At 39.5% G+C, this 18,661-nt stretch overlaps 1 protein-coding gene across 1 annotated transcript in view; it reads left to right on the top strand.

The window, feature by feature from the left end:
* kif6 (kinesin family member 6) overlaps positions 1–18,661 on the top strand; it is a 196,961-nt gene that overhangs the window by 31,628 nt on the left and 146,672 nt on the right. Inside the window, exon 4 of the mRNA XM_048190258.1 lies at positions 11,934–12,037. Coding sequence (XP_048046215.1) covers positions 11,934–12,037 — 104 coding nt within the window. The remainder of the gene's footprint in view (positions 1–11,933; positions 12,038–18,661) is intronic.

The following is an 18,661-nucleotide window of genomic DNA, read 5'->3' as shown; positions in this document are numbered from 1 at the left end:
GAAAACAAACCTTCTGTGTTTATGTAATCTGTATGAAAAGAGAGCCATGTCAGAAGTCTGTGATTCAGCTCATTATCCGCTAATGCGGCCACGCCCACGGAGCGAGCGCTATTCAAACGCAAATTCAGTCAATACATGCATTCGTCATCTCAATCGTGTATTTATTGTCTTCAAAAGTGTTTTGAATAGCCATATTTAGCGATCTCTTGCCTCTGTTAGTTCCTTGATTGTCACATGATATGCCTCTTCTTTTACTGAGGCATTTGTGGACAAAAGGGGCAGAGCGCCCTCCGGCTCAAGTATGAATTAAAAACACAGCATCCAGCGCTCATAATGATGACAATAAATATAGAATAATAAATATTACTCCTCTGTATAGAAAATTGATATAAACATATGAGAATCCATCAATATTTCTCCAAATGTGTATGCTTTTAAGCATATTAAGAAATTATGGTCAATATAAGATTTTAAGAGTCAAAATGTGAAGCTTGAGTCTTAGATCTTTTTAATGATGTATAGTTTGTCAACTGCACATCAACATTTAGGCTCTATAATATAACAAATATAGTAGCCTATATGAAATGCCCTAGAGGTAGGAATGTTCAGACGCTTTGCATCACAGAAATACATTATATTTTAAAGTATATTAAAATAGAAAACCATTATTTGGTTAGAGACTTGAGACTTCTTTTAAAAACATTATAATGGCAATGTGTTCAATCTTTTGACTGGTAGTGTAATTTAACATAGGCCTATACAAAATTTTCTTCATATCATGTGCAATAATACGTGCATGCATGAGATCACGAAAATCATGTTTTTTTTTGTCCTGAGTGGACTTTAATCCTGTTATCAGCATGATCACAGAGGGTTTTTTCACAGCCTACCTGACTGAAAGGCCTCATTAATATGCAAGTCATTTCAGGTCATTATTATTCAATTCTTTTGTCTTCTCAGGTGAGAATCACCCATTATACATGAGGATTCACGCCTCCATGCATACTGTGTTTCTTGACCAAAAGTGTCTTAGAAAATTTAAATCTCTCTATTGTTTTATATGAAGGAGTAGGAAGGATAATTTTTACTTCATTCTGAAGCAAAAACTCTAGTCTACAACCTCCAATACCCAGAATCCTTGTGAACACAGTTTTAATATATTTTTTTTGGCCTTATTTCAGTGACTTAAGTTTTTTGTTTTTTCAATAACCACGCATAAACGTTATTCCTTCAAAAACACAAACATGTACATACATGTTCCTCACATATTATTGTAGCCTAGTTTGTGCTGAATACAGTGTAATGACAGTTTTGTCATTAATATGTTTATGAACAAATGTCAGGGCATGTCAAAACTTCTCCAGGGCCCCAAAAATCCTCAGACCCCTGAGGGTTAAGGGACTGTTCAGCAGGCAACCCGAAGAATGGCAGGGAAACGCAGAGTCTCGTTCACTGTTCTCAGGGAACTATGGTTACATACGTAACCCGAGACGTTCCCTTTCGAAAGGGAACTTCAACTCTGCGTTCAATCATGCATTGGGGAACGATATACCCACGCCGCCATGCTTGAGGAGAGTGCAAGCCAAATATCTGGACAAACGTCCGGCAGTTCCAGAGAAAAGCCGGGAGCAACTTCCCCCAAGGCTGTGAGTGACAGCATTCCCTATGGCCAACCGCCCGAGCTAAGCCTAAAAGAGGCCTTCTGAAAAAAGTCTTCCAAGGCTGCTCAAGGCATCTGGGACCAGCAATTGGTGGAAAGTGGTCCCTTAAAGGGAATCACTCTCAACGCCACCAAGGAGGCCGTACTAATCTAGCGAAAGCCAAACATAGTCTGGGCCAACCCTGTCTGATATACAGAATCTCCAAAGCGCATTCTTCAAAGAAGAGAGCAGATAAGAGCGACTGCAGAAGAGCAGTAAGCAACTCAAACCCACGCACAGAGATGGGCATCCTGGAGAGCAGAACTCAGCTGAGCGCTATAAACCCTCGTATTGAGGGGAGTATAATTCACTCATCCTAGGATCTACTCAGCGACTGATAAAGCGACTGTGCGCTAGAAAACCCTGGTACAGGGGAGCACAAACCAGCCTAGGGCTAGTCTGAATGGGGACTTCATAGAAGCTTAGGGAGTTAAGCACAATTATGCAGTTAATCCAGAGGGAAGTATGAAGCTCAACCTAACAGACAGACATCTAGAAGGCACATAGTCATGGAGTCTGACCAGAAGAGGCCTACAGCATAACTAAAGTTCTTATAAATGAACTACATCACACAAGAAACCCAATATAGGCGGTATTCAGGATGGCCCATAAGGCCATTCGACTGAAAACATAGCATGCTGAGCGCATGACCACCCAAGCAATTAAGTATCTGTGAGTGCCCACGAAACAGCCCGTCCAATTCAATCCAACGAGCAGTGTACTCGGTAAAACACCTTTCTACTCTTTAAGCAAGAGGAGTACAGCGTACACCATCATACACTAAGAAAGGCTCTATGGACCTATGACCTCAGCAGACACGTGGCATCAGCTCGTGGCAGTGTTATTAAGCTCCAGGCAGAACAAACCGACTACAGAGGAGGTTAATGAGTCAGCCGGAGCCCTGGCCAGCCAGCGAAACAAATCCCTTTACTATTTCAGTAAAATAGTCAGAGAGAAAAACCTTGAGAAAGGTAAATGCCAGCATGCTCCCAAAGGAGGCCCTTAAGGCCTACCCGTCGCACGCAGCGTCATCTAGCGGCCACTAAAGTTCTAGGAGCAAAATAGAACTGATTAACAAACAAGGTAGCTACTTAGCTCAACTAGAGCTAAAGGAAACCAAGCTCAAGGAAGCAAATGCATAAAACCAGACAAACAGTTGGTTTTAATACAGGAGCTCACCTTGAGAGGCAAGCCACTCAGAAATGTACTCAGTAAAAGCACCTTTTACTCTCTAAGCAAGAGGAGTACAAAGCCAAAACTCCAGCATGATACCTAGGAGGCCTGCGAAAGCCTACAATTCATAAAACACACGGCGTCAGCTAGTGGCAATCACGACTCATCCATGGTGATGAGTCACACAGAAACCCACACAAAGCTGTGCCAACATGAAGACTGAAAGGAGGCCCTGATGGGGGCCTACAACCTCCATGAACACATGGCATCAACCAGTGGTAGCTTCATGACTAAGGCCAGCCAGCAGGCCAATTACTCAAGAAACCCTAGGTAGGAGAAGTACACACTATGCCACAGAACTCAACAAGAGGCCTGACCTAGGGCCTATTCATAAGGAGGTGGGTGTGGCCGATGGCGGTGTGAGTCATAAGACATGATTCAACCATGGAATGAGTCTAGATATAACCAACCCAGCTGGGCCAACACAGAGGCTACAAAGGAGGCCTGGCAAGGCACCATGTGGCGCCAGCCCGTGGTCATAACAGGGCCCAAGTTCAAAGGGGACCAGCTCTAGACCCTACACGATAACTGTGGGTAACTAGCTACACAACCTGAGCTTAAGCCTACACATTCCAACAGGCAATGTACCCAGTACACATAAATATGCTATCACGGTCTAAGGAAGTACACATAAATATGCTATCACGGTCTACCACCTCAAACAACGTGAGCATAAGCCTGAGGCAGTGCTAAAATACGTGAGCAAACTCGTGATCGTAAACCAACAGCGCCCAAAAAAACAAGCTGTATTAAGAGAGAGGCTACAATAAAGAGCCAACAATCTAACAGCAAATGCAAAACAGCTGCTGTGGTCATGATCGACTGGGAGCTAGCAGAGATCATACTATTCTAACCAGAATAAGACTCTCTACACTCAACCTGAGTGTGCAATCCAACAGGTGATGCACTCAGTGAAACACAAACCCTAACCGGGGAATACAACAAAACACCATGTTCATAGATAGAGGCTAATCACAGCCTGCTATCACAGAAACAGGCGTTAACCTGTGGCAGCACTAGAGTAAGCTTACATATGTATTTAGGGCTAAAGCTTAGAACCCCAAAGCAAACGCGAGTGCTTTGTAATACATGCCATCCAAACAGGATAAATGTTTCACAGAACAGATTTGAATTTGTAATGAGCATCGTAATCTCAAACTTGAATATAATTCAAGGGGCTCATGTGAAGACATTATAAGCATGACAAAAGTTCTAAAAAGTGGGGCCTAGCAGCACTGCATAACTCATCTTCTCGAAGATAAGGGCCTACCACCTGGGAAAAACAGCACCAGGAAGGCTAATAACAGCCTATAACCTATAACCTCAGCCATAGCACCTACATTTTCACATCGAAGGGGAAATGGGCATACGGCCCGCAACTCCCTCAGGAGGAGGCCAGAACTAGGAACTATACAACCTCACAGTGATAGTAATAATAAGGGTGATGTAACAAACACCTAAACCTAGCTCTAGCCTAGCCGCTAGCTAAGGCCTACTGGGCCAAGCAAAGCTTGGGCTTTATTTTGAAGCCTTCAAATATGAGGAGAAAATGAAGTACTGCAAGCAAACAGTGTCAGGCGGCCGATAAGCCGTCCTGTACACAAATAACTGAAGCGACGAGTGCTAACTCAAACCAAACTAAAGTATTAGCTGAGAAGCTACTCTAACATAGGAGGCTACAAAATAGCGACCATAAAGCGGCCTGCATGTTTTGAAAACTAGCCAACCTAATGCTACAGTTATTTGGTCCCACTTTATATTAAGTGGCCTTAACTACTATGTACTTACATTTAAATTAATCATTTGATACAATGCATTTTTTTGTGTACATACATGTTTTTACATTGTACTTATATTTTAAAACCACTTGCTTGTAATTACATATGTTATTAATTTCTGTAATAACATTTATAATTACACTGATGACCCATCCCTTACACCTTACCCCTACCCTTAAACCTACCCATACCACCAAAGCTTTCCCTAACCTTACCTGTATCCCATCTCAATAGCAGCAAGTGTTTTACAATTCAATATGAACCCAATAAGTACATTGTACTTATTTTTGATGTAAGTACATAGTAGTTAAGGCCACTTAATATAAAGTGGGACCAGTTATTTTGCCCAAAAGAACCCCTTCTAACTTTACTGACTACATGCTCAGGAAAGCTATACAGGAAAAACAAGGTCTACACTTTTTATAAACATAAAATTATAGACCCAGTTTACCTTCCTACGGCTCGCAGAATAAAGATTTTCCCTCCTTATTTTAATGCATGAAGAAGGATGAAATCAAAAGTTCTTTTAAGCCTAAAAGCACTTTCACTATCAAGTCAGAAGGCGGCCTTTAGAAAAAATATTATCAAAAGGCCAGCCGACAGCCTAACTGTAAAAGAAGCACCTGAGCAAGTAGAAAGAACTCAAACTCAAACTCAGGAGGCGGAGGAAGAAGGGGCGAGGGCAAATGCAATGTTGCCCTCGCAATGAGAGGGAATCAATCAAAGACACTATTGGTGTACGTGATCAATCACCTCTTCAAACCTGCTTCTTCCTCCTCGAGTCCAGCCGTCTCTGCGCCTGCTCTGAAAAGAGGAGGTGCCTGAGTGGCCATACTGGACCTCTGGCCCTGTCTCAGAGCCTCAGCTCAAGATGGGCCAGCCTCCTGATAAACTACATGCTCAGAAAAACTATACAGGAAAACAAGGTCTTATTTTAAAAACATAAAATAGACCCATCTCATATTCCTGCAGCTAAAAGACCGAAGATCCCAATACTCTTTTTTACATAAAAAAGCATAGAATCTAGGGTTCTTTTAAGCCTAAAAGATCCTCTCATTATCAAACCGAAAAAGCGGGCCGACAAAAATAATTACAATTGGCCCAGTCATTAGTCTGTCCATAAGTATCTGAGCATGATATAAAATATATATACACATGCATATAAATACATACATCCTATATATGTATATATTCTCACACACACACACACACATATATATATATATATATATAGGAGGTGAAAGAAGAAGAGGAGAGGGTAGATATAAATCGCCCTTTAACACTCTGGAGTCTGAGGTATCGCTGGCGATACCACCTCGGTTTTTTTCTTACCAGTGTGAAAGAGACTCAAAATACTCTGTCAATTTTGCACATACAATTAAGAGTTATACACCATTTTAATCTGTGGAATATCTTCTTTTATTTGTGTACACTCAGAGCAAAAACAAAATGTTGTGCTTTTTGTAAAATAAAGAAAACAAACATGCGTGATCTCTCATCTCCCTCTGAACAAGTCCAATTTGATAGTTCTCAGAAAATGAACTGTAACTTACTGAATACTAATCACAAAAAAAATAGACATATGTCTAAAGAAACGTTGAAATGTCATGTTTTGAATCGTGTAAGTCAAATCGAAAACAAAAAATCTGTTTATGTAATCTGTATGAAAACAGAGCCATGTCAGACACCCGTGATTCAGCTCATTATCTGCTAATGTGGCCACGCCCACGGAACGAGCGCTATTCAGTCGCAAATTCTGAGGCAATACATGCATATATCATCCCAATCGTGTATTTATTGTCTTGAAAAGTGTTTATCTGGATGTTATAGCGATCTCTGGCCTCTGTTAGTTCCTGGAATGTCACATGACCTGTTCTTCTTTAGGAGGCATTTGTGGACTGAAGGTGTACAGAGCGCCCTCCGGCTGCAAGTAGGAATTGAAAACAAAGTATCCAGCGTTCGTAATGATGACAATAAATATTGAATAAATATTACTCCTCTGTATAGAAAATTGACATAAACATGAGAATCCATCAATATTTCTCCAAATGTGCATGCTTTTAAGCATATTAAGAAATTACGGTCAGTATAAGATTATAAGAGTCAAAATGTGAAGCTTCAGTGTTAGATCTTTTTAATGATGTATAGTTTGTCAACTGCACATTAACATTTAGGCTATATAATATAACAAATATATTACTGTAATATGATCAGGTTCATGGGGGAAGGAAGAGGACAGGGTCGGCTTTGACTGCTGACTGAGCTTTTATTTCAACAAGAAAAATGAACAAACAAAAGTCTGTGCTGGGCTTCACTCCAGTATTGATCTCCTGATCAGCTCCAGCGTTCTCAGTCAGCAGTCCCTCTCTCTCACACACACTCCTGCTTCTCCTGGCATTTTATCCTGTCTCCGCGCCAATTACTGGAATGAGAAACAGGTGTTCGTGATTTGCATTCAACCCAGTCACTCACCACGCGTATCCTGACGCTCTCTCCCGTTGCAGACTTCGCTGAACCACGCCCCCCTCGCCACATACCCCCACCGCCCGACTCAGGCCGGCCTGCATTAAACTGAACAGTGCGTCTGCAACACTCTTAGCGGAAATGTTGCGGAGAGCCACTGCTTCAGGATATCGCGTTGCATAATCCACAATGACTAATGCAAAGCGATGCCCTCTCGCTGATTGCTCTAATGGCCCGATGAGGTCCATACCAATTTGTTCGAAGGGGACCTGCATTAATGGGAGGGGGCGCAAAGGCACTTTTGGAGTGGCCGGTGGATTTACCAACTGACATTCATGACAAAACGTGCACCACCTTCGCACGTTCTCGTGAATGCCCGGCCAGAAGAATCGGGTCATGAGGCGATTTAGTGTTGCTGTTTGTCCAAAGTGTCCAGCCATTGGATTAGAATGAGCCGCATGGAAAAGCATTTCCCTGAGACTCTTTGGTACTAATTACTGGGTTGTATCCTCCTTTGACTGAGTGTCTTGGGTTACTCGATACAACCTATCTTTTATAATCGCAAAATATGGATAAGTCAATGGTCATACAGGCTGGAGAGGCTGACCATCGATCGTGCTGACCTTTTCAAAAGCGTGTTTTAGCGTCTCCTGTTTTAGCGTCTCCTGTATTAATCCTGTTATCAGCATGATCACAGAGGGTTTTTTCACAGCCTACCTGACTGAAAGAGCTCAATAATATGCAGGTCATTAGAGGTCCTTTTGTCTTCTCAGGTGTGAATTACAGCATCATTCGTGATGATTCACGCCTCCACGCATGCTGTGTTTCTTGACAAAAAGTGTCTTCGAAATTTAAATCTCTCTATTGTTTTATATGACCGAGTAGGCAGGATAATTTTTACATCATTTTGAATCAAAAACTCTAGTCTACAACCTTTAATACCCAGAAGTCTTGTGAACACAGATTTAATATTTTTTTTTGGCCTTATTTCAGTGACTTAAGTTTTTTGTTTTTTCAATAACCACGCATAAACGTTATTCCTTCAAGAACACAAACATGTACATGTTCCTCACATATTATTGTAGCCTAGTTTGTGCTGAATACAGTGTAATGACACTTTTGTCATTAATATGTTTATGAACAACTGAAAAAAGCACAAATGTCAGGGCATGTCAAAACTTCTCCAGAGCCCCAAAAATCCTCAGACCCCAGAGGGTTAAATAGCTGGGGGATCCATTACTCTTGCTTCTTCCTCCTCTTATCTGTCTGGCTCAGATCCAAGTCAGAATGGCCAGGGGGTTTTCCATGCCCTCCCGATCTCAAACGCGGAGATCAGGAGAGAATGGAAAGTCTATGGGAGCTGCAACATTCATGGACAGAAAGGAACTGTTCGTCGAGCCATCCACACACGGCCCCTTTCTTAACGCGCTCTCACGGCAGCTGCAGCCTGCCGAAAAGCACTTCCCAAAAACACAGCAGCTCACATACCCAGCAGCCAGAGGAGGGCTTGCTATCGGACGTGGTGACATCAAACACGGCCGTCACCGTCATCCAACAACACATCCTTGTCAGCCCCGGGGAAGCCGAGAGAAAATATAATTCTCTCAGAATTCCCAATGAGTTCACCTGCGAGCCCTATGATTGCAGCCGCCGTATTGCCTCAGCACACACGGGGCTACAATCACCAGGCACAGATGCAGACAACTCCTCCCTTGGGAAGAGTGTCAAACGAGAACGAAGCGTCCCAATAGGAGAGTGGACAGTGAACAATAGACAAACACACATAGACGGCGCCCTCAAACACTTCCCCAGACAGAAAAACGCCAGAAACGTGTAAATCAAGTGTCAAACCCCTGGGACACGGATGAACACATTCCCCTGAACGTTTGCAGACATAAATGGAGTAATTTCCTACTGGAGTTTGTGAAACAATGGCACAAACAAAACAGTCCTGAAAAGACGAGAAGATGTTGACTGCTTCCTCAGGTGATCCCTTTATTTGTCACGGTTCGCGCCAGTTCACGGTTCATCCTTTTAGACTTCCATAAGGCCTTCAACACTATTGAACATCATTTTATATATTCGGCCCTAAAAAAATGGATTTGGTGAATTCTTGATTAATTCCATTAAAACATGATATTCTGATGCAAATTGTTCAATCAAGCTGCGTAATGGCACATCACCCAGATTCAGTCTCAGTCGTGGTATCAGACAGGGATGCCCTATTTCCCCATATTTATTTTGACTCTGTTCACAACTTCTTGCAGATCATATTAAACTTTAAATGGTATTACTGTTGTAGGTAGTGAAATTATCATTAGTCATTTAGCAGATGATACCATTCTTTTTTTTAAAAGATGCAAAAGAAATACCTTTAGCCCTTAAGATTATCCATACATTCTCCAAAGCTTCAGGACTGTACCTGAATATTAATCAGTGTCAGTTAATGTCTCTCAAAAATTGTAATTTTCTGTCAATTTGTAATATTCCCATTAAAAATGAAATCACATATTTAGGTATTAAGATCATAAAGAACGAAGAGGAATGGTGTGAGCTTAATTTCTCCCCAGTCATTGATAAAACAAAAAAATAATTAAGGGTGTTTTCACACCTATGGATCGCTTGTTTTGGTCCGAAACAGGGACTAAATTTGTTACAATGTTGCATTTTCTTCTTGGTTCGGTTCGCTTTCACATGGCAACATTTCAAAGCCTACCAAAATGCGTTTAGGCAAGTCACATGCGAGTAAAACTGCCCTCTTATTGGTCAGAGTTTTCTTTGCGTCATCCATCAAAATAATGATTGACAAGTTCGCTCCATGAGATTATTGTGGCTTTATTTGAAACTGTCGAGACACACGCAAACACTTTATAAATGTAGCCGTCTTTCCCGCTGTTAAATTATATACTACATTCATATTAATACTGCGGCAAATTCAAACGCGCGCTCTTTCTCTCTCTCGGTCTGTCTCTGGTTTCCCAGCGCTGTGTAGTAGGCGACCTGTCAGCGTGTCGAGAGAGACTATATAGGCTACATTTTATAATGAAGCAGAGCAGGAAAAAGGCTTTGTCGGGACAGCATTCTCACACGGAGAAGTGCAATTACACAACAGCGGCACTCGTTGGTTTACATCTGTGGTAAATAATGTGCTCACTCACAGAATCAGACACTACCGCTTTTTATATCGCATTTTCCGTTATGAATTATGATGTCATTTGGTTCGTTGGTCCGTTAACTGGGTCGGATTGCTTTCACATCTCAAGCGAACCGCTCCAGAGTTCGTTTGAAAGCGTACCGAGACCACCTCTTCAAGCAGGTCTCGGTACGCTTGTTTGGTCCGCTTTTAGTGTGCACCCGAGTGCGATTGCTGCTTTCACACCTGCCCAAACGAACCGCACCAAAGGGGGAAACGAACTCTGGTACGATTCAACCAAACTAAATGAGGCAGGTGTGAAAGCACCCTAAATCAGTGGTTACTGAGACCTATCTTTGAGGGGGAGGGTATTGATCATGAAGACAGAGGGCATCTCCAGGCTTACATATGCAGCGCTCTCTTTAGCAGTTAATAAAAATACTTTTAATAAAAATAAAACCCACTATATAAAGAAATCTGTGGTTATGAACTCAACCGAAAATGGAGGTCTAAACTTCATCGATTTTTTTACCCTTAATCACACCTTCAAAGTGAATTTGATTAAACAATTACTTAAACAACATCTATTTGGAATATTATACCTCACTTTATCTTTTCACAGGTTCATGGTCTTCAGTTCATTTTGCTCTGTGACTAGCATTACCAAAATTCCCTTAAAACTGTCTAATTTCCACAAACAGATGCTTCTTTCTTGGAATTTAATTTATAAACACAATTTCTCTCTAAACAGGTGTTATATTTGGAATAATAAGCACATTACGTATAAATCAAAATCTTTATTTTTTAAAAACTGGTTTTGTAATAACATCGTTTTTGTTAGCCAACTTTTTAACCATGAAGGGCTTATGTTAACTAATTCTGAATTTCTTTCTAAATATAATATTTCAGTCACCCCGAAAGATTATGCTGTGGTCATGGATGCTGTTCCCTCTGGTCTAAAAATGCTTCTTAAAAATACCTTTAACTCTCAACTCTCTCTATCCTTGTTGGATCCTGCTGATACTGAAGTTGGATCGGATTTGTTTCTCTCTTTCCTCTGTTAAGAATAATAATCGTTACATTTGGGCTTTGTTTCAAAGGGATATTGTCTCCAGTCCTGCTATTGTATCATTTTGTAATGGTTGTGTAGATGGTTTGTTGTTGAGTAAAATCTGGAAACTTCCTCATAAATATTTAATCACAAATAAAATGTTGAAACATTATATCATTTATTTTGGAGTTGTCAGATTTTGATGACAGATTTATCATTTTTGGTATTCGTTTAATAATTTGTTATAATCAATAGTGAATCTTCTTGCAAGTATTTGTAAAATTAATCAAGGCTTTCATTGTCTGAAAAACCAAGGTGATATCCCTTTTATCTGGTGCATTTACTTAAAATTGTGCTGCTGCCAGAATATATTATGCATAATTTTAGAAACAAGTGCTGAATTCGGAACCACATACTAGCATAATATTTTTACTATTTCTGCCATAGAAAGATATAAGAGTATAACTAGAAAAATAGTAAGAGTATAACTATAGTATGAGGTTGTAAATTCAGCTAATGTGAGACTCTCGCCCGCTATTTATGCTGCTGAAATGTTTACGTTGTTTGTCTGACAGCTGATTGTCCGTTTGAAGAAGGAGATTCAGTCTTTGAAGGAAGAACTGGCTTTAGTGACTGGAGAACAAAGAAGTGACAAGCTAACCCAAGAAGAGATCCAGCAGTATGTACCCATTAATTCCTCACTTCTCAATCTGTTAAAACATTGATTAATAATAAATTTTGATTACTGATGGCACTGTTTATGTGCATGTCAGATAATAGATCAGACGGAACGATCTTCAACAATTTCGTTCACAATTTGAATTGAGTCTCAGCTTTGATGGAGTTAACAGCACACTGAATTGTTTTCCATACATATAGAAGACTAAATAATTAACTTTACATTGGCTAGTTGTTATGGTTACTGGAAAGAGCAAAGGAGTTGAGCTGTGGATCTAATAGCTTATTGTCTTTTATTAAAGATAAGCATGGAACCTGAAAATACTAGAACAAACCGATACAGCTTAGCAGCAAAACACTATAACTAAAACCGACCAGCAGTCAAAACAGAAGAAGGCTTAATAACATACGGTACATAAGACAACAAGATAATTCGCCGGGAGTTTGATTGACAAACGTTCTAACCAATCAGAACGCCGTATCCGCCATTTGGTCCGACAAAGCAGCCAGTAGTTAGAAGATTAACCTCGGTGGAATTAAACTTGAAAAATTGTGTATATTGACGTCTTTCCGCGTTTGAAACAACATTCATTCTCATGTTCATTCATGTTTATTTGATGTTATAAATTGACTAGTAGGAAGAGATGATCGGTTTACGAGCCTCTTGAGCTGAGGCGCTACAGCAATCTGTCACGACTATGGTCACGACACATTAAAGAGCCACAAAAGAGTTTTTATTGTTTGAATTTCTTTAATAACTACACAGTTTGAAAGCTGGGACTTTGTTTAATATTATAAGTAACCTGCTTTGTCTTGTCTGTCAACATGTTGTCAGTGTCCTCTTTGCTCCGCGATGTATTTTTCACTGCGTGTGGTGTGACAGCGCCACGGCTTGTCGGACAAAGCAACAGTAACTAAGGGGGGCGGGTCTTTGCGAAGGGTCAATTACCAAAAGACAGGTAAAACACATGAGGGCTAATCAAACACCATAGCAACTTACACAAACAGGAAGACATTAGGATGACAGACATAATAGGCTGTAACACTAGTGTGGAATGTACTAAATTTAGAATGCAGAATGTACTAAATTTGCTCATGATCAGTGCTTTTTTCTGCATTTATTTGATTATTTGATCGCTTTTTATTACTGAGATTATTCATTCTTCTCTCATTTCTAGCACTGTTCCTTATTTATTTAAAACTGCAATACTAACTCCAGTACTGCAGGTGCAGATCCAAATAGTTTTGATAATTTCCATCCAATCTCAAATTTGACATTTCTATCAAAAATTCTGGAAAAGATTGTTGCGGCTCAGGTAAATGATCATCTTCCAGTGAACGACCTTTACGAACAATTTCAATCAGGTCTTCATTCCTATCATAGTACTGAGACTGCCCTTGTCAAGATTTCTAATGACTTATTAGTAGCGGCTCTCTCAGGACTCTTATCTATATTAATTCTTCTTGATTTAAGTCAAGTCAAGTCACCTTTATTTATATAGCGCTTTTTACAATGTAGATTGTGTCAAAGCAGCTTTACATTGCTAACTGGTACATAATTTTGGCTGCACAGCAGCTCTTAAAGAATAGTGTCAATGCAGGCAGATCAAAGCACTATTGATTGTCAAATGTCAAGTCAAATGTCAAGTGTCCCCAACTAAGCAAGCCAAAGGCAACAGCAGCAAGGAACCCAAACTCCAACAGATGACATCAGGTGGCAAACAAGTGACAAATAGGTGTTAAAATGGAGAAAAAAACCTTGGGAGAAAGCAGGCTTAGTCGGGGGGCCAGTTCTCCTCTGGCAAATGGTGCTTTGTTACGATTCAGGTTGCTATCATAAGTCTGATAGGATCGCAACATTCAAAGTATTTATTTCAGTTCCATCCAGTTGAGGATCGTATTCATCACGCCGGTATGGACGGTTGTTGAGGAACTGTGCCACTGGTTTTCGTGTAGATGAGGCCTTCACGATGAATGATCTAGTTGACTCAATCTCTGCTGATACTCCAGGGCTGCGTTGTGGTCGTGTCAAGGCGCAGGTCCTTGGTCTCACCTGGATACGGCCCGGATCCGGTTGACTACGGTAAACCTCGGGATAAACAGAAAGACTAATATTAGCGTAGATGCCATTCTTCTTCTGATTAATCTGGTGTTATAGGAAGTGTTCCCGGTTCCGGCTGACCTAATTTGTGACCCGTCATGGAAACCAGGGACACAAGTCGGCAGTACAACTCTCGAGCAAAATGAGAAAGAAGCATTTTTTTTCAAAATTGGTGATTTTCGTTTTTTTGCATAATCTGTTAGTTGAGATCATGAAGAAGCCTTTCCGTGTTTGAGATAGCAGTATTGGTATATTTAAAAGAGTACATTTTGAGGTTGAAATCGGCTTGTTTTTCGGAGATTCTAGCACGCAGTAGGGGCGTGTCATGTCTGTGTGTATTTCCATACTGGGAAGCGTGGCTACTTATTATGCAGCGCTCTGGCTGGCTCTAGCTGATATCAAAATTCAATGAAGAACCGTGGCCGTTACACCGAAAATGTTTTGAAGTACTTCTTTGACAAGCCGGATGCTTATGAACAAGCGCTCACTGATTCTGAAGACGATCTGAGCGACGATGAAAGCGGCATAATAAGACATTATCTCTCGGGTAACGCGCCGGCGCATTTTGCAGGATTTTTTTCACATTGCAGCAAAACAGACTTAAAATACTCCGTCATTTTTTGTCATAGAGACATAAGTAATATATCAATTGAAACTATAGAATGTCTTCTTTTATTTGTGTACACTCAGAGTAAAAACAAAATGTTGTGCTTTTTGAAAAATAAAGAAAACTAACATGATGCGTGATCTCTCGTCTCCCTCTGAACGAAGTCCAATCTGATAGTTCTCAGAAAATGAACTGTAACTTAGTGAATACTAATCACAAAAAAATTATACTTATTTCTGAAAAAACGTTGAAATGTCAAGTTTTAAATCGTGTAAGTCAAATCGAAAACAAATATTCTCTGTTTATGTAATCTGTATGAAAAAAGAGCCATGTCAGAAGTCTGTGATTCAGCTCATTATCCGCTAATGCGGCCACGCCCACGGAGCCAGCGCTATTCAGACGCAAATTCAGTCAATACATGCAGACATCATTTCAATCGTGTATTTATTGTCTTGAAAAGTGTTTTGAATAGCCATAGTTAGCGATCTCTGGCCTCTGTTAGTTCAGTTAGTTCCTGGATTGCCTATTCTTCTTTAGCAGGCATTTGTGGACTAAAGGTGTACAGAGCGCCCTCCGGCTGCAAGTATGAATTAAAAACACCAGCGCTCATAGTGATAAAAAATATTGAAGAAATATTACTCTTCTGTATAGAAAATTGACATAAACATATGAGAATCCATCAATATTTCTCCAAATGTACATGCTTTTAAGCTAAAAGCCTATATGAAATACCATAGAGGTAACATTGTTCAGACACTTTGCATCACAGAAATACATTAGGCTATATTTTAAAGTATATAATACCATTATTTTAAATTGTAATTATATTTTACAGTATTGCTGTTTTTTCTATATGTTTGATATACACCATCACAGAGGGTTTTTTCACAGCCTACCTGACTGAAAGGCCTCATTATTATGCAAGTCATTTCAGGTCATTATTATGTGATTCTTTTGTCTTCTCAGGTGAGAAAATTTAATTTCATGATTATAGTGACCAAAATGATCACGGTTATCATAGAATCCTGTTCAAAAAGTCCTAATGCTACACAATGAAATCAATTCACCAAGTTTATGTGGTAAACCAGCAAATAACAAATAAAATTAGCATCAATATGTACTTTTTCTTTACATAAACATTAAAATAATAACATTAAAAATGATGGGCAGATTTTAACTCCCTGAGGTCTGAAAACGCGCCGGCGCGTTTTGCAGGATTTTTTTCACATTGCAGCAAAACAGACTTAAAATACTCCGTCATTTCTTGTCATAGAGACATAAGTAATATATCAATTGAAACTATAGAATGTCTTCTTTTATTTGTGTACACTCAGAGTAAAAACACAATGTTGTGCTTTTTGTAAAATAAAGAAAACTAACATGATGCGTGATCTCTCCTCTCCCTCTGAACAAAGTCCAATCTGATAGTTCTCAGAAAATGAACTGTAACTTATGAATACTAATGACAAAAAAAATGACACTTACGTCTAAGGAAACGTTGAAATGTCAGGTTTTAAATCGTGCAAGTCAAATCGAAAACAAACATTCTGTGTTTATGTAATCTGTATGAAAAGAGAGTCATGTCAGAAGTCTGTGATTCAGCTCATTATCCGCTAATGCGGCCACGCCCACGGAGCCAGCGCTATTCAGACGCAAATTCAGAGGCAATACATGCATTCATCATCTCAATCGTGTATTTATTGTCTTGAAAAGTGTTTATTTGGATGTTAAAGCAATGGTTAGCGATCTCTAGAAGACATGCCGTTAGTTCCTAGTTCCTTTTCTTCTTTATATGAATTTGTGGCCTAAAGGTGTACAGAGAGCGCCCTCCGGCTGCAAGTATGAATTAAAAACACCATTCCTGAAATGTCCTCTTCTTCTTTAGAATAATTTGTGGACTAAAGGTGTACAGAGAGCGCCCTCCGGCTGCAAGTATGAATTGTATCCATTCGTGTAAAACACAGTATCCAGCACTCATAGTGATGACAATAAATATTACTTCTCAGTATAGAAAATTGACATAAATATATAAGAATCCATCAATATTTCTCCAAATGTGCATGCTTTTAAGCTAAAAGCCTATATGAAATGCCATAGAGGTAACATAATTGTTCAGACACTTTGCATCACAGAAAAACATTTTATTTTAAAGAATATAATAAAATACCATTATTTTAAATTGTAATAATATTTCATAGTATTGCTGTTTATGATGAGCTGAGACATTATTACAGAGGGTTTTTTTCACAGCCTACCTGACTGAAAGGCCTCATTAATATGCAAGTCATTTCAGGTCATTATTATGTGATTCTTTTGTCTTCTCAGGTGTAAATGAGCCATTATTCATGCAGATTCACGCCTCCACGCATGCTGTGTTTCTTGACAAAAAGTGTCTTACAAAAACTAAATCAATATATTGTTTTATATGAAGGAGTAGGCAGCATAATTTTTACATAATTCTGCAGCAAAAACTCTAGTCTACAACCTCCAATACCCAAAAGTCTTGTGAACACAGATTTAATATACTTTTTTTGGCCTTATTTCAGTGACTTAAGTTTTTTGTTTTTTCAATAACCACGCATAAACATTATTCCTTCAAAAATACAAACATGTACATGCATGTTCCTCACATATTATTGTAGCCTAGTTTGTGCTGAATACAGTGTAATGACACTTTTGTCATTTATATGTTTATGAACAACTGAAAAAAGCACAAATGTCAGGGCATGTCAAAACTTCTCCAAGCCCCAAATCAGCCTCAGACTCCAGAGGGTTAAAGGAGTGTCTTGCAACATGTTATCTACAATGCACAAATTCAAATAGAGTTTTGACAAAAAAAGTTTTATAAAAAGATAAAACACATATTTCAGCCTCTAAATCATTTTTATAAAAGTCATAAAAGATAATTTACTGACATTTACAATGCACATTATCCTTTATTATTAATAGTATGCGGTCCATGCAGCTTTACAGGGGGGAGCTTTACAGGGGGTATGGCTTATCTAAATGAGATGTAAATGAGCCCTATTGTCACTCCCAGCAGGTGAGAACTGCAACTTTAGAGGCGTTTTTCTCCCTATAGAGCTTTCTTGAGTGCCTACCTTCAAATGGCCACAACTTCTCAAAATATTATCAGATTTTCATGTGTTACACATCGTTGGAAAGCTTGGAGACTACACTTTCAGAATCTTGTGAACCGACTTGTGTCCCTACTTTCCGTGACTGGTCACATTTATGCAGCCTAATAATCCTTTAATGTATTTGAAAATATAAATTGATGATGTGGTATGTGTATGCCAGGTTAAAGAGATGCGTTTTTAGTCTAGATTTAAACTGACAGAGTGTGTCTGCTTCCCGAACAATGCTAGGAAGATTGTTCTAAAGTTTAGGTGCCAAATAGGAGAAGGATCTAGCGCCTGCGGTTGATTTTGATATTCTAGGTATTATCAGCTGGACTGAATTCTGAGATCGCAATAGACGTGAAGGACTATAATGCTTTAAGAGCTCGCTGGATGGAAGATGGAAGAATGCGGTTTTACAGATGCTAGTAACATGGCCTTCAAATGAAAGATTGGTATCAAAGAGCACACCCAGGTTCCTAACTAACAACGAAGACTTCAACGAAGAAACAGAGCAGCCATCAAGTGTTAGACAGTATTCTAGGTTATTAAGTGAGGAAGATTTTGGTCCAAAAATTAGAATCTCTGTTTTTTCTGAATTTAGTAGTAGGAAATTACTGATCATCCAGTTTTTTATATCAGCTATGCATTCCGTTAATTTTGTGAATTGGTACGTTTCGTCAGGGCGCGAAGAAATATATAGCTGAGTATCATCAGCGTAACAGTGAAAACTAATGCCATGTTTCCTAATGATATCTCCCAAGGGTAGCATGTACAGAGTGAAAAGCAACGGTCCAA

This window comes from Megalobrama amblycephala, linkage group LG5, assembly GCF_018812025.1.
Source record: "Megalobrama amblycephala isolate DHTTF-2021 linkage group LG5, ASM1881202v1, whole genome shotgun sequence".
Taxonomy (NCBI): Eukaryota; Metazoa; Chordata; class Actinopteri; order Cypriniformes; family Xenocyprididae; genus Megalobrama; species Megalobrama amblycephala.
Note: the sequence above shows the minus strand (reverse complement) of the source record. Positions and strands in the feature narration are given on the sequence as shown.